The sequence below is a fragment of the Bufo bufo genome, chromosome 11 (assembly GCF_905171765.1).
Source record: "Bufo bufo chromosome 11, aBufBuf1.1, whole genome shotgun sequence".
NCBI lineage: Eukaryota > Metazoa > Chordata > Amphibia > Anura > Bufonidae > Bufo > Bufo bufo.
In genome coordinates, this window is record NC_053399.1 from 12,955,175 (window position 1) to 12,976,824 (window position 21,650).

Here is a 21,650-nt window from a genome sequence, read left to right on the forward strand (position 1 = left end):
TAGGTCATCAGTATCAGATCGGTGGGGGTCCGACACTTGGCAATCCCACCAGTCAGCAACAGTGTATGGATCTGAAACGCCATGGTGCCATACACAGTGTAGTGGCCGTTCTTGGGTACTGCAGCTCAGCTCCCATTCACCTGAATCGGTGCATCGGCTGCAGTACCCGAGACCCAAAGCCCCTTAGAAGTAAAAGACTTGTCTGTTAATCTTACCTGGGTGATTGTACTGAAGTCTCCGGCTAACGTTCCCTGAAGGACAAAATTTCTTGTTGTTCCGATCAGCACAACATCGCCTTTTCCTTCTGCCACAGTGCGCACCGGACCAAACTGTTCTGGGATCTTAAAAGAAAGAAATCCAGCAGTTATCAAGGTGCATAAATGATCTGATATTTGTCTGTACAGTGGACCCTCAAGTTACAATATTACCGTGATTGGTTCCGGGACGACCATTATATGTCGAGTTCATGACCCTATGGAAAACTAGTAATTGGTCTCAGAGCCCAAAAAAATGTCATCCCAGAATAAGAAAAAGTGAAGTTTTAAGAAAAATAAACATATAACCAAGACATATAAAGCAAGTCCTTATGTAAAGCAGACAAGAATAGATGCTGGAAACTGTAAATGACTTTCTATGGTGACGGCAGGAGATTCCTCAGGGTCTTGCATAGTACATATATGTACCGTATATGCTGCTCAACTGGCGTCCAAAGGAGCAGCTCCTCCTGGCACAGACAGGGGGCAGTACAGAACATTTAGTACCATAGAGGAGCTGCTAGACAACCAATACAGGTGTATTACCAGTGAAATGGCCATGTTGATTGGTTAGATCTCGGTGTTTTACATTGGGGCACATTTTAGACGCCGGTCTTAATAAGGCGTTATGAAGAGGCGCCGGCCTCTACATAACTTTGGCGGACCCACCGCTGCTTCTAAATGCAACCCAGCTTCCTAGCGGTCTTACATTTAGACCAATTTTCTACATCTAAAACTGGCATAGAAAAATGCTCAATGAGACGACCTGCCGGCCCGTCCCCTTCTCGCGCCCCACTTTTAGACCGAGTGTGAGCGGGGAGAAGAAGTCGCAGGTTGCGGCGAGAAGGATCTTTGCGCCACAATCTACGCGAGAAACAACCCCCATTGTATGTTGAGACTGGTTTCAACTTACAATGGTCTTTTCTGGGCCATCGTATGTTGAAAATATTGTATTCTGAGGCCACTGTATCTTGACGGGTCACCGTACAATTAAACCTTTTAACAACCGCCCACTATCTTTTGACAGCAGGATCGGTCATCAATGTTTAAATCCCGGAAAAGGCCTTTAAGGCTGTTAAAGGACCACGTGAGAAAAAAATTGGCAAAAAGTGTTGCGTTATTGAAGCATGAAATATTTTAACCACAGAGATGTAAATTTTAGTGTACCGGTGGTGACTCTACAGAAACACAATCCAAAATAACACTTACATGTCTGCAAGTTTCATTGCGATGAAACCTCTTACCTCTACTACATTCATCTTCTGGTAATTTCCACCCCAGGATATAAGTTTTCTATCTTTTCCTCCGGACACTAATGTGCCATCTCTCTGCATGCAAAGTGCAAATATACCCCCCTCATGGGCTCCTTGGACCGCGTGGCTAATCCTATTGCTACCTAAAGGTGAAAGGCAACCAAGTGTTAAAAGAAAAAGTATGTGAATAGCATGGTTTAATATGCCATGTGCCCTAATTGGCAGACCACCCATATAATTCCCAGAGGAGGAAAATGGCGGCTTCCCACAAAACATTTTGGGATTTACCTTTTCCCCAAACCAAGAGATTTCCACTTGAATCTCCCGTGATTGTGTCGCCATTTTCCGAAAAAGTGATGCATAGGACAAACTTTGGTTTCTCTTGTTTCTAGAAAGAAGGGAATGAGGAGGAAAGATTTACACATTAATACTAAAAGTAAATGAATAAATGTATCAATATAATATAGAAGTACCGTATTTTTCCTCTCTATAAGACACTCTATTTTTACTCAAAAGTGAGGGGGAAAATGGCAGTGCATCTTATAAAGCACCCAAATATTAATAAGTGGTTCCATTATGGAAGCGATCATTAGTACACAGGAGGGGCCGTGAGTAAAGCGCTGCTAGCGCTAGTATTACTCACTGCTCCCTGGTCTCCTGCTGGCGCTGCGCTGTGTCCTGACAGTGTACAGCGTCAGGATGCAGTGCGGCTAGGTGGGGGACTGATGAAGATTAGGTGATCTGATGTCTGATAAAACCTAGGTGCGTCTTATAGAATGAAAAATACGGTAATTAAAGTAACTTCGCTGATGTCAATTAGTAGTATACTAGTAGGATACTAATCACTGGGACCCGCTCCTATGTCCACAATAGGGTCCCCAAAGTGAAGGGAGAATAGCCGCATGTGCGTATTTGACATTGATGACATATCGTAGTGATATGCCATCAACGTCACAAATGGGAATACCCCCTTAATGATAAATGTATCCATGTAACATAAATGTATCAATACAGGAAATGTTCAGGTGAAATTCAACTTTAATGGGAGATTTATAAAGTATGTCGCCCTTATATGATCGGTTATGGATCCTCTCCAAGGACCTACTGGGCTGTGCACACCTCTCCATTACAGTGAAAGGGAGATGATACCTCGAAAAGTCCTTGCTTCTTGACCAGAGAATTTCCCTCCAGGGTCCAGAAGTACAGGTGAGATTTGCCGCACGTGACTATGATGTTTGTATCTGTGGGATGGAAGTCGGCCACAAAGACAGCTTCATTCGAGCACTAAAAAGATTTTTAAAAAATGGGACTCAGCACTTCAGAGACTGCAGCATATAATACAAAACAAGACTTTAGATTTAAGGATAAGACCCTCCCCCCACCGAGCCAACTCCGCCACATTACCCAAATCCTGTATTACACGTTCCCTCCCAGCAGTCGCCTTCTAGCTAGCGGAGGAGACCGCTGCTATTACATGCAGCGATCTCCTCTGCAGCATGGTGAGGAGCGATCGCTATTCCATCTGGTTTGCTGGCAGCAGATCATAAATATACAGCACTATCTGCTGCCGGCAAACCATGATTTTTAAGCGTGGGCAATCAGCGGCAGTATTACACTGCAAGATAATCATACAAACGCTCGTTAGCAATCATCTGCCGAAAAAAAAAAATATATATAAATAAAAATCGGTAGGTGTAATATTGTCTAAAGCCTAGAGCTCTCCAGCTGTTGCCAAACTGCAGCTCCCACCATGCCAGGCTGCAGATCCACAGATTGGAGACCACGACCTCAGTCATTCTAAAGTTCAGATTTCAATTGTCAATATGTTTTTGAGGTTCCTTAGATTTTCTAAGTATTAGGGTCCCATTCACACGTCCGCAAGTGTTTTGCGGTCCGCGAAACACAGACAGCTGCCATGTGCGTTCCGCATTTTGCGGACCACACATGGCCGCCACTTTAAATAGAAATGCCTTTTCTTATCTGTGTCTGCGGACAAGAATAGGACATGTTCTATTTTTGTTGCAGAACGGAAGTGCGGATGTGGACAGCACACTGAAAATGAATGGGTCCGGATCCGTTCCGCAATGTTGCCATTTTTGCGGAAGTCTGAATCGACCCTTACACACATACCGTAGATCATCTGCACCGTCCAATGGCGGTAAATCATATTGGAATATCAGTTCTAGTGTTCACCTATGTCCTCCATGCACCTACATTTCTGTGATCACAGAAAATCCAGCATTGTTCAATTTTTAGTGACCGAAAAAAACGGCAGAGGCATGGCGTGAACGCACGATTTCAGGCACAACCAGCAATATCACAGTGACCTGCCGGAAATCAAGTAATATCACCATGTGTTTAAGCCAGGAGACCAGAGGAGGTGGATGTGACACCCCTTACCTTAACATCAGCCAACTTCTCTTCTTTCTGCCAGTCCCAGACCGAGAGCACGTGGTCGTTGGAATCGTCCACACAGCACAGGTTTCCTCCTCCATTCTAAACAAAGAAGCAAAAATGATCTGAAACCAGAATCACAACCAATGATTGGCACAAAAAATAAAAAAAAAAGACAGTGGATTTAGTATTTTGGAGCAGAATTAGGGGGAGCCTTTTATATACTGTGCTATTATTGAGTGTTATGTATAAGTAGCAAGCAATAGCTCCCCCTAGTGGTGACTGCAGCAGTCAACTTTAAAAAAAACTAATGGATGTCTATGAGATAAAAAGGTCATAAAATGGCAGATTTTATATATTTTTTTAAATACCATTGACCCAAAAAAAAAAGTGAAGAAAAAAGGGAATGAAAAACCTCCACTTTTGACCTGCGTTTAATAGATTCCCAAAAAATAAAACAAAAAACAAAAACAAAATAATAATAAAAACAAGACTGTGTGACACAAGCCTAAAGACAGGTTATTAATCAGCAGAGAATTTGGGAAATTATTTAAATAACGGCAGACATTCCCTTTAAAAAGGTAAATCCCTATAGAGAACCTGTGTGGATGGAATCGCCAAGGAATCAGTACTAGATTCTATTACTTACGGATTTAGAGAAAGCTACACATGTTACGGCGCGATCGAAGAAGCCCATGCCGATGACGTGTAACGTGTTGAGGGTCACGGAATCCCAAACACGGACATGTGGTGGTAATTGCTAGAACAACATAAATGAAACATTAACTGCTTACAGACATCAGGGTTTCTGCAGATGCGCACGTCATATGGGAACTTTCTACTAGACTTCATTTCACGTCTATTTTTTTCACATTCAGATGCGGACTGCGGCTGTTTGTTACAATTGTATCTGTTGTAGATAATCCTCTGTGAGAAAAGTCCATCAGTGAAAGGTACAATGTAACAAACCACCAGGACAGGAGTATATCAGTTAGGGCACTGTCACACTTGGGTTTTTCTTTTCCGGCATAGAGTTCCGTCCTAGGGGCTCAATACCAGAAAAGAACTGATCAGGCATATCCCCATGCATTCTGAATGGAGAGTTCAGGATGCATCAGGATGTCTTCAGTTCAGTCTTTTTGACTGATCAGGACAGAGATAATACCGCAGCATGCTACGGTTTTATCTCCGGCCAAAAATCCGGAACACTTGCCGGAATGCCGGATCCGGAATTTTTTTCCATTGAAATGCAATAATGCCAGATCCGGCCTGAGTGTTCCGGCAAAACGGATCCGGCATTGCGGTCTGCGCATGCTCAGACTGCAAAAATTTGAAAAAAAATAAAATAAAATTTATGCCAGATCTGTTTTTTCCGGAGAGACAGATCCGGCATTTCAATGCATTTGTCATACGGATCAGGATCCTGATCCGTCTGACAAATGCCATCGGTTGGCAAACGTTTTGACGGATCCGGCAGGCAGTTCCGGCGACTGAACTGCCTGCTGGAATCCTCTGCCGCAAGTGTGAAAGTAGCCTTAAAAGGAAATGCCGCCTTTACATACAATTTCATTTTATTCTCCGTATCGGTGGGGGTCCCAGATGCCAGACCCCTCAGGGATCATAAAGTGATGGCATATTCTAGAAATAATTCACTGTACAAGAAGGCGATACCCCTTTAAAGCTTTGTATATCCCATTCACTGCACAGAGAGCTGATGTGCAGGAACCTGAAGAGAGGGACATAATAGTTTTTTTTTTCTTGCCGCGTCTGAAAACAAAAGACTTTCCTAATAAAAGGGATCATCATTTACTCCATTGTATGGAGAGGAGGAGCATCTTGCAAAATAAGCCCGATCCGGGATCACTTACTTTCCCATCCTTAGAGGTACCTGCGACTTGGCCGGTTGCGATGGTAATTTTATCAGGATGGATGGCAAGGCTGAAAGAGGAGAACAAAAAAACCACACCGGCTGTTAATAATTAATACACTGAGACACTATAAAAATGACATAGGTCTGAAGACTCCCTGCAAGACAAGCTGCTGCTACAAAGACAAGCCCACGTCCGCTAAGCAAGCGCCTTACTACCCTCCTTAGATAAAGGAGTTTTACTAATCGTTTCCAAGCCGAGTGCTACGAGGGCTGTCCATGAAAACAGTTTGCATTGAGCAGGATCCATTATAGTTTTGCTTACAGGACAACTGAAGTATCACACAGCGCCCACCGAAACAAAGCTCCAACCTGTGGCTCTTTAGCTGTAGCAAAACTACAACTCCCAGCATGCTCTGGCAGCCCATGTACTGATGCAGAGACTCCCCTAAGAGCATACCTATAGAGAACAATCTCTTCCTAACAAAGTTAGAACCAGCCCTGTCCTTCACATGGATCCAGAGATCTCTTCATTCATTTCTCTACTAGGTTTAGATCAAGCTGGCAGCTTGGGGGGTGTGTCCTTTCTGCTGCAGCTCAGGAAGCCATGTCCTTTCTGCTGCAGTTTAGGGGGCCATGTCCTTTCTGCTGCAGCTCGGGGGCCATGTCCTTTCTGCTGCAGCTCTCAACCTATCACAGCTCAGGAGGCAATTGAAAGATGGAACTGAGCATGTGTGTCCACTTCAGTGAGGTGGACAGAGAAATAAAAAACAGCAGGTGGCGCTATACAGATATATTTTTATTGAATAACTCAGCGGCTATACTAAATGTTTAATTACATGCAATTACAAAATGATTCAGATCCAGTTGCTGGTTTGAAAACTGCAGAATAATTTTCCATGGGACGAACCTGTTACACGGCAATCTTGAAGAATAAGCATCTACCAGACAATGGGCTCCGCTTATCTCAGGGGAAACAGACTATTTAAAGAGGAAGAATCCATTTGGTCAGCTGGGGACATTAGATTGTCAGCGAGAGGCACCAACAAACGTTTTCATGGCTGATAAATATTCATGGTCTACGCTGCAAACATCTGACACCTCACATTCACAGGTAATGCAGCCGCCCAATATAGCCCCGCTACATACTGTATATCTATGAGACGGGTGACTCACCACTTGACGTCATCGTTGTGACCGGTGTAATGTCTCTGCAGCTGTTCTTCCACATTATACAAGACGACGACGGACGCTATGAAGTACACCGTCTCTCCGGTGGGCAGAAGGTACAGGTTAGTGCGACAGTCCCGGCCACGGTAGCCATAGCTAGAATACTAGTAAAGGAGTGACAACAGAATATGGGGCGCCATGCTTCCGAGTGAGGTGGGACACATCTATATCATATGAGGAGAGGTCCACTAGTGACAGACCCTTAAGGGGTTTATGTGAAAAATGAATATCAGACCTCATACAGTACATGAGTGTCCATAGAAGTAAGAAAAGGGGACTTGTGGCAGCGCAGCCGACTCCGTGGAACCCAAGGTCTTGGTTGCCATTAGAAGAATATTTATTGTGTGCAAAACCACGCGTTTCAGGACTGGCCTAGTCCCTGCTTCAGGCAAAATATGTGTTTGGTCCCAACACGTGTAGCTTTGCACACAACCAATAAATATTCTTATAATGGCAACCAAGACCTTGGGTTCCACGGAGTCAGCAGCGCCGCCACAAGTCCACTTTTATTATCCCTATGGACAATCTCTATGATCGACAGGGCGGCAGCAGCACTATATACCCACTCTATGCTTTTGAGTTGTTGTAACTCCAGCACAACCGAATTAGAAAAGTGGTATTATTCCCAAGCCACTCACCCTTTCATCTCCAGGTACTGCTCTATGTGCACTTTGTGATTTTTTTTATTTTATTTTTCTGAGGATCATACAGTACATTACTCTCTCTTTCTATCAATGTTAGAACCAGCCCTACACCTCACATGGGTCCAGAGCTCCCCACATTCATTGCTAGATATATTTCAAGATGGAAGCTTAGTGGTGTGTCCTCTCTGCTGCAGCTCTCTCCATATCACAGCTCAGGTAGCATGCCCCCTCTGCTGCAGCTCTCTCCTCATCACAGGTCAGGTAGCATGCCCCCTCTGCTGCAGCTCTCTCCCATCACAGCTCGGGGGGCATGTTCTTTCTGCTGCAGCTCTCTCTCTATCACAGCTCAGGAGCTGTGCCCCTCTGCTGCAGCTCTCTCCCCATCACAGCTCAGGTAGCATGCCCCCTCTGCTGCAGCTCTCTCCTCATCACAGCTCAGGTAGCATGCCCCCTCTGCTGCAGCTCTCTCCCCATCACAGCTCAGGTAGCATGCCCCTTCTGCTGCAGCTCTCTCCTCATCACAGCTCAGGTAGCATGCCCTCTCTGCTGCAGCTCTCTCTCTATCACAGCTCAGGTAGCATGCCCCCTCTGCTGCAGCTCTCTCCTCATCACAGCTCAGGTAGCATGCCCCCTCTGCTGCAGCTCTCTCCTCATCACAGCTCAGGTAGCATGCCCTCTCTGCTGCAGCTCTCTCCCTATCACAGCTCAGGAGTAGTGTTGAGCGAACTTGTGTTAAGTTCGGCGTCTAAAGTTCGGGTTATGGATTCTGCTACTACGGACCATAACGGAATTTAGAATCCATAACGCGATTCTTCGATAACCCGAACCCGAACTTTAGATGCCAAACTTAAAACACAAGTTCGCTCAACACTACTCAGGAGCTGTGCCCTCTCTGCTGCAGCTCTCTCCTTATCACAGCTCAGAGTACATGTCCACTCTGCTGCAGATTTTTTTCTTTAATCGTCACAGTATCTAATGGCTGGTGATAATTAATGGATAGAATTGAACATGTGCGACCACCACTTTGAAGTAGCCACCAAAAAACAAAAAAACAAAAACAAACAGGTGGCGCTACACAGATAACATTTTATTGAATTCAGTGGCTTTACTAAATTAACTGCATGCAATTACAAAAAAGTGTTCAGATCCAGGTGCTGCTTTGAAAAAAATGTTGTATATTTTTTCTTGGGACAACCCCTTTATCTATTTTTTTATGCTCCTGGGGTCCCACTTCTATGAAGGTGATGCTCAGTGTTTGCAACTTACTGACCACACAGACGCTTTCTGACGCTGAAACAGCGCTCTATAAGCATGAATGCGGCTGAATAAAGGATACACCCATTCTAGTTTCAGTTTTTTGGGAGGAAGTTCTACTTTCGCTTCCAAGTTATACGACTCCACTTGGTCTTTGGGCATGTGCATAGTCACTGGCCGCCCGCGCAGAAACATTTTTACATAACCTTCCTCTGGAAAAATAAAAACAAATAATGGAAATTGCATCTAACCCAAAAACTGGAAACAAAAACAATTCAATCTGCAAAAACAGAAAAAAATGCACAAAAAAAAAAATATATATTTTTTTTTTAAAAAACAACAATGGTAAGGGTAAAAGAAGATTTTTACATTTTTTTTTGCTAACAGCAGAAATGAAAGAAAACGCAAGACCAGCAAGTAAGTTTAGTAATTCTTTAATACAGTTAGTATCGGCATGCACATACATGATCAATAACCTACAAAGGAGGAGCTTTAGTACAAATGCAAAAAGATATAAAACATAAATCAAAAGCATCACATACAGCAGAAAGATCACACAAGCCCTGACAATGGCTCCGGGACTACAACTCCAATAAAGTTCTGCTCTGCCGAGAATTGCCCCGAGACCTCGCCATCACCATTCCTGTGGGTTTGAATTATTAAGGAAAATATCCATGTTTTTTATTGCTCCAATGCATCTCAAATTACTAGTGTTGAGCAAATTTTTGAAAAAAATCCAATTAACCTGCTTTGCTGAATTTCACTAAGAAATTTGCTTTGTGACGAATTACTTCATCACGAAAAGCATTTCTTTGTAACTAGCGGGTGCAATAATGACGGGGAGCGGCGATTGCCCCCCCCCCCCCCCCCCCCCTCCCCCAGTCACTGAATCCCTCAGATGCCACGTTCATACATGATCGAGGCATCTGAGAATAATAGTGAAGGGTTTCATATAAAAAATAAATAATAATAATAATAATAATAATAATAATACTCATCTTATCCATTTAAGTGCGAAGAGGCTGCCGCAGACATCTTATCTGAAGATCCCGCTCTAAATTTTTGCCTATGATGTCACCGCGCCCGAGATTTTGCACAGGATATTTAAATCAAGATGACTGGCGTTGCGCTCATATGGATCAGGTGTGTCTGGTTTATTTTTTACCACAATTTAAGGGGAAAATGATTTGTTACTATGAAACACGAGGAAATTCGGCTTCGCTGCAAATCTAATTTTCCCTGAAATTCGGATCAAAGTCCACTTCGGATACTTTGATTCGCTCAACCTGATCAAAAACCAATAAGGCCTTGGTTAAAAAAAGTGTCACTGTTTTATGTATACAGCTCCTATACAGACCTATGCGTCTACATGGTAACCCTATGTACAGAGTCCGCTCCTGTAGACATGCGTTACTCTCTTCCATCAGTATCGCCTTGTCCAGAGAATAACACATCTCCGCAGGCGGGTTATTTGTAACCATGGAGACACAGAGGTCTGCATGGGAGCTGTATACAAAATACAGTACACATTTTTTTGATTGGTAGGATTTGCAAAGTTACTTCATGCACTGACGCAACGAAAAGAAATGGCTGCAAAAGTATACACACCCTTTGTCTATTCAGGGTTCTAGACGTATTTAAATATACCCCAAGAGGATCCCCAATATTTTACAGATCTGGATGTGTGCAGTGATCCAGGGTCATACATCTGATGGTTCGACATCTCATTAGAAATCCCTGCCACAATGTAACTGCTGATGAGGTCACTAACAGGAGTGACATCACTAGGCTGCTGATGGAGAGCCATGATGTCACCTGTCACGTGACCTACTACAGCCATCAAGTCAGCACCCAGTCACATCGTGCACACCCTGCCAGCCTTACCCACTGCCGTGTTCGCACCCGATTGTATTCAGAATGGAAGATGGGAGTTGTAATCCAGTAGCCAAAAAAGACAGAGAAAGTGCTAATTTGCTAAAAGACTTCAAAATAAATAAATAAATAAAAAATTAATAAAAATTACAACACGTACACAGCCACCTAGCTGACAAATCACGCTAAACCTGCCATGCACAAGAAGAAAGGGTTAATAGCAGAGCTGGAAGTAGCTGCTGTGGGGCCTGGGGCTTTTGAAGCTAGGTGACCTGGCCAGGGGCATATTGGCGTGACTGGGGCTTTTAGTCAAATTCCTGGGGCAGATGAGTGACAACTGTCCACATTCAGAAGTGAATTCTTCCGCTTGTGCGAGGTGCTCGACGGATTCGTCCTCGTCCTCGCAGGCGTCAGACGGTTGCGAAGCCATCAAAACCTGCACGGTGACTACATGACGGGGAGGGGAACCGCAAAGGAGGGGGAAAAGAAACAGAATGGGAGAGGGCACAAGTTACAGGTTAATGAACAAAATAAAAAATAATAAAAAACTATATGAACTGAATGGGGACAGCTGACACCAAGGAGACGTTAGTGCCCCCCTCATCGCTCACCATGCAATATGTAATCGGAGCTCTTGGCCAATCTGAGGATCCCAATGCTACGACTCCTTTTGGCTCATGCCATTGGCTCTGCATCCTTAATATACAAACTTCAGTGAGTGCAAATAAACCCCACCACCTCTCTTTTTTTGGGTCACCTTTGAAGCAAATAGGTGCAATATCTACACTCAGCAAAAAGGACCAGTGTGAACCAGTAGATTGTCAATCCAGTAGGAACCAGTGACAATCCAGTATACAGGCCAGTCCTATAAAATGGTCCTGTGCATACTGCCGAGTGTCCCCACCACCAAACCCTCCCTCTTGTAGGTACCTGAAGAGACCATCTAATGGGCTTGCTCCATGTATGGAAGGGCATAAGCGCTCTGAGGGTACATCCCCCATCAACGCAGATATGAAAGCCGAGTAACTCGAGCTGGGATTTCCTGCTCCGAATGAGGCAGAAAGAGCTGCTTCATTCAGGGATAGGACACAGAACTGTTCATGTAGATGCTAAACACCATACAATCGAATCCTGGGGATTTTCTTCTAATCGTAGATCCTATAAATATAACTTGCATGGGGATTTTTCAGTTTTTGTACTTTCTGACTGGCGATGGGGAGTATTTTTTGGGGCTTACAACCAGTTTTAGATTTTCAGAGAAAAACAGTAAAGTTGTTAGGATGGAGGGCTTCTATTACATGCACTTAGGGTAAAAGTGAAGCAGAATATTTAAATAGGAGGTAGTATAAGGAATAAAAGTGCCAGTCACATTACCGGCTAGATCCCCATGCACCTAACACCCAGTTAAAGGGGTTGTCCAGTATAAGAAAAGTCTACTTTCTTCCACAAACAGCCACACCAATCCATCGGTTGTGTTTGTTGTTGTAGCGGAGCCTTATTTACTTTAATGGAATAAAATGCAGACGTGTGTTCTTTTGGAAGAAAGCCATGTTCTTCTGATCCTGGACAATTCCTTTAAGAAATGCATACATGAGCAGCAATGGTGGTGGAACACACTCCTCGTTGCACTGTATTGTAGTACCCTCGCCCTTGTCACCCCTTCCTCATAACAATCGGCTTATTTTAATACTACACAAGAGGCAATTATCCTGAGATTAAGGTGTGACCAAGAGGTCAGGGAGCAGAGCTGTACCTACAGTAATCAGAGGAAGGTCAGGTAGGTTATGTCCTATGTCCACCTTCACACAACAATTTTACATAGAGAATACCGGATGTAACTCATTTGTATATAGTGTATATACTGTGTGAGTAAACAGGGGTATAAGTGTACAAGATAAGTAATGTAATGTATGTACACAGTGACTGCACCAGCAGAATAGTGAGTGCAGCTCTGGAGTATAATACAGGATGTAACTCAGGATCAGTACAGGATAAGTAATGTATGTACACAGTGACTGCACCAGCAGAATAGTGAGTGCAGCTCTGGAGTATAATACAGGATGTAACGTAGGATCAGTACAGGATAAGTAATGTATGTACACAGTGACTGCACCAGCAGAATAGTGAGTGCAGCTCTGGAGTATAATACAGGATGTAACTCAGGATCAGTACAGGATAAGTAATGTATGTACACAGTGACTGCACCAGCAGAATAGTGAGTGCAGCTGTGGAGTATAAAACATGATGTAACTCAGGATCAGTACAGGATAAGTAATGTAAGTGACTCCACCAGCAGAATAGTGAGTGCAGCTCTGGAGTATAAAACATGATGTAACTCAGGATCAGTACAGGATAAGTAATGTAAGAGACTCCACCAGCAGAATAGTGAGTGCAGCTCTGGAGTAAAAAACAGGATGCAACTCAGGGTCAGTACAAGATAAGTAATGTAATGTATGTACACAGTGACTCCACCAGCAGAATAGTGAGTGCAGCTCTGGAGTATAATACAGGATGTGACTCAGGATCAGTACAAGATAAGTAATGTAATGTATGTACACAGTGACTCCACCAGCAGAATAGTGAGTGCAGCTCTGGAGTAAAAAACATGATGTAACTCAGGATCAGTACAGGATAAGTAATGTAAGTGACTCCACCAGCAGAATAGTGAGTGCAGCTCTGGAGTAAAAAACAGGATGCAACTCAGGGTCAGTACAGGATAAGTAATGCAATGTATGTACACAGTGTCTCCACCAGCAGAATAGTGAGTGCAGCTCTGGAGTATAATACAGGATGTAACTCAGGATCAGTACAGGATAAGTAATGTATGTACACAGTGACTGCACCAGCAGAATAGTGAGTGCAGCTCTGGAGTATAATACAGGATGTAACTCAGGAAATGTAAATCCTGTAAATTAGAATCAGTACAGGATAGGTAATGTAATGCAAATATAGAACTACTTATTTTTTTATCTATCAATTCTATATAATTTAACTGTAAATTTACGTTGAAAGGAGGAGAACATAGGTAACATCCAGTTGGATTGGGTAGCACATACTGAAGTTCTTCGAGGTCACATCCACTAAAGGACAGGCCATGAATCATGGTAGACCTATTTTTGCTGCTGTAAAGCGATAAAATGTCAGATCTTCGACACATGAATAAAATACCCATGTAAAATGATCATGTACACGATAAAAGCCTCGAGTGCCGTCTTAAAATAAGTAAATGGACTTTTAGTCTCCACCTCTTGCAGATCTACAACTCTGCATGCTGGGAGTTGTAGTGTCACAACAGCTGATGAGCCAATGTTTCCGATCACTGCCTGAAACTACCAGTGATTAGCGAGTGCAAAAGAAAACAGGACAGGGACAAAGTAACATAAAAAGTACAAAACTTAATAATGAACAGTGAAGTCTATGAGTTATAAAACACCAGCAATGTTCCAATATACAGTGCTGCCCGTAATTATTCATACCCCTGGCAAATTTAAAGTTACTTTTCTTCAACCAGGAAGTAATTTTTTGACGGGAAATGACATAGGTGTCTCCCAAAAGATAATAAGACGATGTACAAGAGATATTATTGTGGGAAAAAAACATTTCTCAGCTTTTATTTATATTTGAGCAAAAAGTGTTCAGTCCAAAACTATTCCTACCCTTCTCAATAATCAATAGAAAAGCCTTTATTGGCTATTACAGCAATCAGACGCTTCCTATAATTGCAGACCAGCTTTTTGCATGTCTCCACAGGTATTTTTGCCCATTCATCTTCAGCAATGAGCTCCAAATCTTTCAGGTTGAAGGGTCTTCTTGCCATCACTCTGATCTTTAGCTCCCTCCACAGATTCTCAACTGGATTCCAGTCTGGACTCTGGCTGGGCCTCTCCAAAACGTTAATGTTGTTGTCTGCTAACCATTTCTTCACCACTTTTGCTGTGTGTTTTGGGTCATTGTCATGCTGAAATGTCCACTGGTGCCCAAGGCCACGTTTCTCTGCAGACTGCCTGATGTGGTCAGTGAGAATCCTCATGTGTTGGCACCATGAAAAAAGAGCATTTGGTTCCCTGGTCCATTGGCTGAAAAACACCCCCAAAGCATTAGGTTCGCACCGCCATGTCTGACAGGCTTCTTTTCTACGCCAACTGGACACTTTTTGCTCAAATGTAAATAAAATCTGCGAATGATGTTTTTTTCCCACAATAATGCCTCTTGTACATCCTCTTATTATCTTTTGGGAGACACCCATGTCATTCCCCGTCAAAAAATTACTTGCTGGTTGAATTAAAGTAACTTGAAGTCAAAATTTGCCAGGGGTATGAATAATTATGGGCAGCACTGTACACCTACGAACGTTAATACTACAACACTACGGGACAGCATTTCATCTTCATAGGGCTCTCTGTAGCTTCTGGCAATGATCTGCACATCGTCCAGTAGAGGGCGCTAAAGCATCAATCTAAAAGGATGAACACGTTGTAAGCCCTCATTCATTGAGATGTTCTGCAGGAGTCGCCTGCGCAGGGAGGGTAATTATCAAATCTTGTAAATCTTATAGCTGAAAGTAGACAGAAGGACGAGGGAGGTTTTGGTTTCTCCCCAGGTAATCTGCAGCATCTCAAGTCTGGGGCTGACAGATCTGGTTCTAAATAGGATGAAATTCTCATTTGTTTTTTTTATTTGGCCCCTTTAAAAATGAAATGCTTTGCTTTGTGCAGGGAATAAAGACGCTAGGCTACTAAAAAAGGGAAAAGAAAACCATGTGCAATAATTAGCAAAGCAAAAAATGCACTAAATTAATAGAAAAAAAAACTAGAGGGAGCCGGGGAGTGGTGCAGCTACATTTAGGAGGTCGCGGCTCTATGCACGGTCAGTATATAGCACACACAAATACAAGTCCCTGTGCAGACACCGGTTTCTCGCTTGCCAAGATTAAGCAGTGTTATAATTAAAGAAAAAAAATAAAGACGACATCATTAAGATGTCAGCACTGGAGGCAACCATGTTGCAGAATGCAGCTTAATTATTTGTCAATGAACCAGAACTCCTTGTCGCTGGTTCCTATACAAATAACAGGCTGCAATATGGAGGTCTCCACTGCGGGCGGGAAACTACGCCAGCGTGATGTCACTGATGGAAGGGTGCCGAGGACCGGTGAGCCGTTCAATGTCTCCCTTGGGGTGCGTAGTGCGACATTGAAGGGTCTGTCGCTGAACCTTCCATCAACTTGGCAACCGTGCTGCTCACAGAGCTTGCCAGGCCTAGCGCCAGATTCCTACCTTTACAGTGTGTCACCCGCCGCTTCCCTTGTGATCACAGAGACAGAAAGAGAATTCTGGGTAAAGACGTGTTTATGGCAGCCATGTCACATAACTTCCCCTGTTGGTTTTCCCACCACAAACTATTTCTGTTAATAGGATATGCCATGAAAATGTGAACAGAGTGGAGGTCCAAAACATCCAAGTATGGGGGCCGCATGTCCTAGGTTTGCACAGGAGTGGGGGTCATGCATGCACTGGTTATTGGCTCTTCCATAGACTATGGCTGAGGGTGACCATGCAGACCCCAGCCTATAAAAAACATATGACATGGCTACGGTCATTGGCAAGGATCACAGAGGTAAGACACCCACCAGTCAAATATGTACGATATACCTTATATCGAAATGTAATCAATATTTGTGGTGGGAAAACTTCTTTAAATCAGGAGACATCTTATATCAGTTCTGGAAGAATCCTACAGAGATCAACATAGAATAGATATAGAGGGCGAGATAGGGAGGGCGCGACAGAGCAGAGACAGACAGGCAGGCAAGGAGGGCGCGACAGAGCAGAGACAGGCGGGCAAGGAGGGCGCGACAGAGCAGAGACAGGCGGGCAAGGAGGGCGCGACAGAGCAGAGACAGGCGGGCAAGGAGGGCGCGACAGAGCAGAGACAGGCGGGCAAGGAGGGCGCGACAGAGCAGAGACAGGCGGGCAAGGAGGGCGCGACAGAGCAGAGACAGGCGGGCAAGGAGGGCGCGACAGAGCAGAGACAGGCAGGCAAGGAGGGCGCGACAGAGCAGAGACAGGCAGGCAAGGAGGGCGCGACAGAGCAGAGACAGGCAGGGCAAGGAGGGCGCGACAGAGCAGAGACAGACAGGCAGGCAAGGAGGGCGCGACAGAGCAGAGACAGGCGGGCAAGGAGGGCGCGACAGAGCAGAGACAGGCGGGCAAGGAGGGCGCGACAGAGCAGAGACAGGCAGGCAAGGAGGGCGCGACAGAGCAGAGACAGGCAGGCAAGGAGGGCGCGACAGAGCAGAGACAGGCAGGCAAGGAGGGCGCGACAGAGCAGAGACAGGCAGGCAAGGAGGGCGCGACAGAGCAGAGACAGGCAGGCAAGGAGGGCGCGACAGAGCAGAGACAGGCAGAAATGGGGTGAAAGCGCAGAGACAGGCAGAAATGGGGTGGAAGCGCAGAGACAGGCAGGGCATGATACAGTCACAAAGTGCGAGAAAGCAGAGGCAGACAGAAGTAATGACAAAGTAGAGACTAACAGGCAGGGAGGCGACATGGAGAAGACAGACAAACAGAGCAGAGGGACAGAGATAGAGCCACAGAACAGAGGCCCGTGGCTGACAATCCTACAGAGATCATTTGATCCTAGAAGTCACATAAATCCAAACACATAGAACCAGACGTGTGGGATACAGAACATGTGACAGCAGATAACCCCCCGCCATATTGTACATGGCATTTCCAGCAGTATACTCCATACTCTCACATACCACAGTCAGTAGGTAATTACCAGGTTATACCACGGGCCAGGATAAAGAGAAGAGCGCCTCCTGGTGGTGAGGAGTGTGCACTGCAGGAGGACATCAGCTTCTCATAACCCACATGAAACAACCCGACAACCACAGATCAGAGGAGGAGGGATGGACTCACCGGCGCTGAAAACGGGTTCCTTGGGTTTGCTGAAATAAAATAAAATATATAATAGTTTACGACATATGCAATGCAGGAGGACACACTCTTCACCTGATGAAATCTCAAGGAAAAACCATGGAGGAGGTAAAATTCCTCACCATTTTCACAATCTTGCTGAAAACCTGTTCTGGTCATGTACCTTTATCAACAGAACACTGGCAGGAAATATACATGATCCCATTCACTGACAGCAATCAGAGATCCAGAACATGATGAACAAGCTGAAAGTTAGAAGGTTGATGACCTTGTCATGATACACAAACGCACGGCTACACTTGGGGGACCTAAGCACTGTGGCACCCAGTAAGCACCATGATGCAACCCGTCCAACTAGAGATGAGCCCTGGGTGCCGATCCGGACAATTCAGGACATTTAGATCATTTGTGATGACAGACGATTACAGCACTGAATACCAGACATAATCTGTGCATCGGGCCGGAGCGGAACACACGGACTGCTACATGAATGAGACCCATTGCTGCCGGAGAGACACACAATTCACATTATTTGTTCCCCTCCACCAGACGCCTGCTGGTTAGGACATGATATAATGGCTCTCAGCTGCCACATACCAACACCACCCAGAAATTGGCTGCTGAACTGAATAATACAGAAAAAGCCATTATCTGGCCGATGCTCCGGAAAATATTCCCCTTCTCTCATCTAGTACAAGGGGTGATCTCAGAGCAACCGTGATCTGCAGGCAATAGGGCAGCAAAAGGCCTTAACCCTTCCAAACCTCCACATCCATGTCTGCATGCAGCGGACAGCAGTCTACTAACTATAGCAAATCAGCCAGAAGTTTCTACCAGGTTTAACGTTTAGCGCCACCTTTGAATCACATTTTGCATAAAAAATCTACATAAAATGTGGAGTCACTGTGTACATACATTACTTATTGTGTGCTGATCCTCAGTTACATCCTGTATTATACTCCAGAGCTGCACTCACTATTCTGCTGGTGCAGTCACTGTGTACATACATTACTTATTGTGTGCTGATCCTCAGTTACATCCTGTATTATACTCCAGAGCTGCACTCACTATTCTGCTGGTGAAGTCACTGTGTACATACATTACTTATCCTGTACTGATCCTGAGTTACATCCTGTATTATACTCCAGAGCTGCACTCACTATTCTGCTGGTGCAGTCACTGTGTACATACATTACTTATCCTGTACTGATCCTGAGTTACATCCTGTATTATACTCCAGAGCTGCACTCACTATTCTGCTGGTGCAGTCACTGTGTACATACATTACTTATCCTGTACTGATCCTATTACTCCAGAGCTGCACTCACTATTCTGCTGGTGCAGTCACTGTGTACATACATTACTTATCCTGTACGGATCCTGAGTTACATCCTGTATTATACTCCAGAGCTGCACTCACTATTCTGCTGGTGGAGTCACTGTGTACATACATTACTTATCCTGTACTGATCCTGAGCTACACCCTGTATTCCATATTCCAGAGCTGCGTTCATAATTCTGTAGGCTTTGCAGCTAACGCCTCCACTCATTCCCTGCTTGTTCAATATCTGCACAGAGTTTGTATTGGCGATTGCATTCTGGGATGCTGTGCGCAATAATGATACAGTTCTGGAGAACCCGTTGGCTTTAAGGAGTTGGTTTACCTCAGACATTGGTGGCATAATGGTAGGATAGGTGCGGGTCCCACCTTTTGGACCGGCACCTATCTGTAGAACAGGACCCCGAAGTGAACGGAGAACAGCCGCACATGTGCGACCGCCCTCCGTTAATTTCTTTTGGACTTCTGAAAATGTTGGAACTCCCACAGAAGTGAATGGAGAGCACGCTGTGCACGAGTTGTGCGCTCTTGTTCACTTTGGGGGCCCCGTTCTAGAGACAGGTGGGACACGCACCATCCTGACATTGGTGGCATATCCTAGCGATATTGCACGAGCGTCTGAGGTGACACAACCCCTTTACATGTCCTATGTCAGTATGCAGGGAGTGTCTCATGGTCACATCCACAGGCATCCAGCCTCCCCCACAGAGGAACGTCCTCACCAGGAGCCAGCAATCAGTATCATGCAAATAAGTCCCTTCCTGATTACATGACGCGAGACATGTGGGTCCCGATAAAGAAGATGTCCTGTCACAGGAAATTCGGAAAGGGAAGGCGGGAGATTTCCAGACTAAAAATATATTTCATGCCTCTCAAGCAACTTTCTTTTCTAAGTTCTGTACAAAAGCCCTTTGTTACTACAGCAAGAAAAAAAAAAAAAGGAGGTTTTACCCCTATCCACGGGACAGGTCGTACTCAGCACGTGACCACAGCAGCCAATCATTGGCCACAGGTGGAGGTCAGTATGGAGTACAACATATGCATATTTTACTTAAAAGCAAGGAAACCCCTTTAAAAGAGGCTCCGTCACCAGGATCAAGCCTAATAAACCAGGCATATAGCCAAACGATTCTTGCCTTTTTTTTTTGGTTCAGGTGTTTTGGAGAAAATTAGGCTTTGGAGCACCAGGAGGTGGGCTTATGTGGTTTGAGCACCGCTCCAATGACGCCCCCGGAGCTCAATACAGACACCTCCATAGTTAACCCCCCCTCCCTTAGATTGACAGTGCTAGGTGGGAGTCTTACCTCTCGCTGTTCTTTTTGCTGCTAGATGAGCTGCTGGTAGATCCAGCGCGGTTTCTGCTGCCTTTGGCGTCCCCGGCGCTTTCTCTTCGGCCACCAGGAGAGATGCGTTCAGTAGAGTTTGTTCTTTTGACATTACTAGAAGTAAAGAAGATAACAATTAGTGCAAATACAGACAGATACATATAGGTCCCTTTACACGGGACGATTTTCGAACAGATTGTCAGGAAGGAAGCACTCCTTCCCGACAATCTGCTGATCACTAGAGGAGGAGACTTCTGCATTTACATGCAGCGATCTCCTCCAGCGTATGGGGAGCAGTGATCGTTAATGCCATCGCTCATCCCCATACCTCAGATCCTGAGTTACATCCTGTATTATGCTTCAGAGTTGCACTCATTCTGTACATACATTACATTACTTATCCTGTACTGATCCTGAGTTACATCCTGTATTATACTCCAGAGCTGCATTCACTATTCTGCTAGTGGAATCACTGTGTACATACATTACTTATCCTGTACTGATCCTGAGTTACATCCTGCATTATACTCCAGAGCTGCACTCACTATTCTGCTGGTGCAGTCACTGTGTACATACATTACTTATCCTGTACTGATCCTGAGTTACATCCTGCATTATACTCCAGAGCTGCACTCACTATTCTGCTGGTGCAGTCACTGTGTACATACATTACTTATCCTGTACTGATCCTGAGTTACATCCTGTATTATACTCCAGAGCTGCATTCACTATTCTGCTAGTGGAATCACTGTGTACATACATTACATTACTTACCCTGTACTGATCCTGAGTTACATCCTGTATTATACTCCAGAGCTGCACTCACTATTCTGCTGGTGCAGTCACTGTGTACATACATTACTTATCCTGTACTAATCCTGAGTTATATCTTGTATTATACTCCAGAGCTGCACTCACTATTCTGCTGGTGCAGTCACTGTGTACATACATTACTTATCCTGTACTGATCCCGAGTTACATCCTGCATTATACTCCAGAGCTGCACTCACTATTCTGCTGGTGCAGTCACTGTGTACATACATTACTTATCCTGTACTGATCCTGAGTTACATCCTGTATTATACTCCAGAGCTGTAGCTCAGCTGTTAGAGAGTAGTGCGGATGCGGACAAGGCTGTTGACCTGCAGAACTGTGCACTCAGCCTCCCTCCTGCTTCAGACTTACAGCCAAACAGGTTCAATGAGAGCAGCGTAAAAACATCACGTCTACAACATGGAGAGCAATTTGAGTTCCAAATGTTAGAGAGTACCGTATTT

General features: G+C 44.6%; 1 protein-coding gene across 7 annotated transcripts in view; it reads right to left on the minus strand.

Annotated features, from left to right (window-relative positions):
• Positions 1-21,650, minus strand: part of EML1 (EMAP like 1) — an 86,029-nt gene that overhangs the window by 7,035 nt on the left and 57,344 nt on the right. For 5 of the 7 annotated variants that reach the window (XM_040412667.1, XM_040412669.1, XM_040412668.1 and 2 more), the window contains 12 exons: positions 20,353-20,487; positions 17,692-17,720; positions 16,045-16,071; positions 8,979-9,108; positions 6,945-7,094; positions 5,770-5,839; positions 4,551-4,661; positions 3,908-4,003; positions 2,657-2,791; positions 1,796-1,895; positions 1,499-1,650; positions 216-341 (listed from right to left, as the gene is read on the minus strand). In XM_040412667.1, coding sequence (XP_040268601.1) covers positions 216-341; positions 1,499-1,650; positions 1,796-1,895; positions 2,657-2,791; positions 3,908-4,003; positions 4,551-4,661; positions 5,770-5,839; positions 6,945-7,094; positions 8,979-9,108; positions 16,045-16,071; positions 17,692-17,720; positions 20,353-20,487 — 1,261 coding nt within the window. The remainder of the gene's footprint in view (positions 1-215; positions 342-1,498; positions 1,651-1,795; positions 1,896-2,656; positions 2,792-3,907; positions 4,004-4,550; positions 4,662-5,769; positions 5,840-6,944; positions 7,095-8,978; positions 9,109-16,044; positions 16,072-17,691; positions 17,721-20,352; positions 20,488-21,650) is intronic. The other 2 variants (XM_040412671.1, XM_040412666.1) reach the window with 1 other exon arrangement.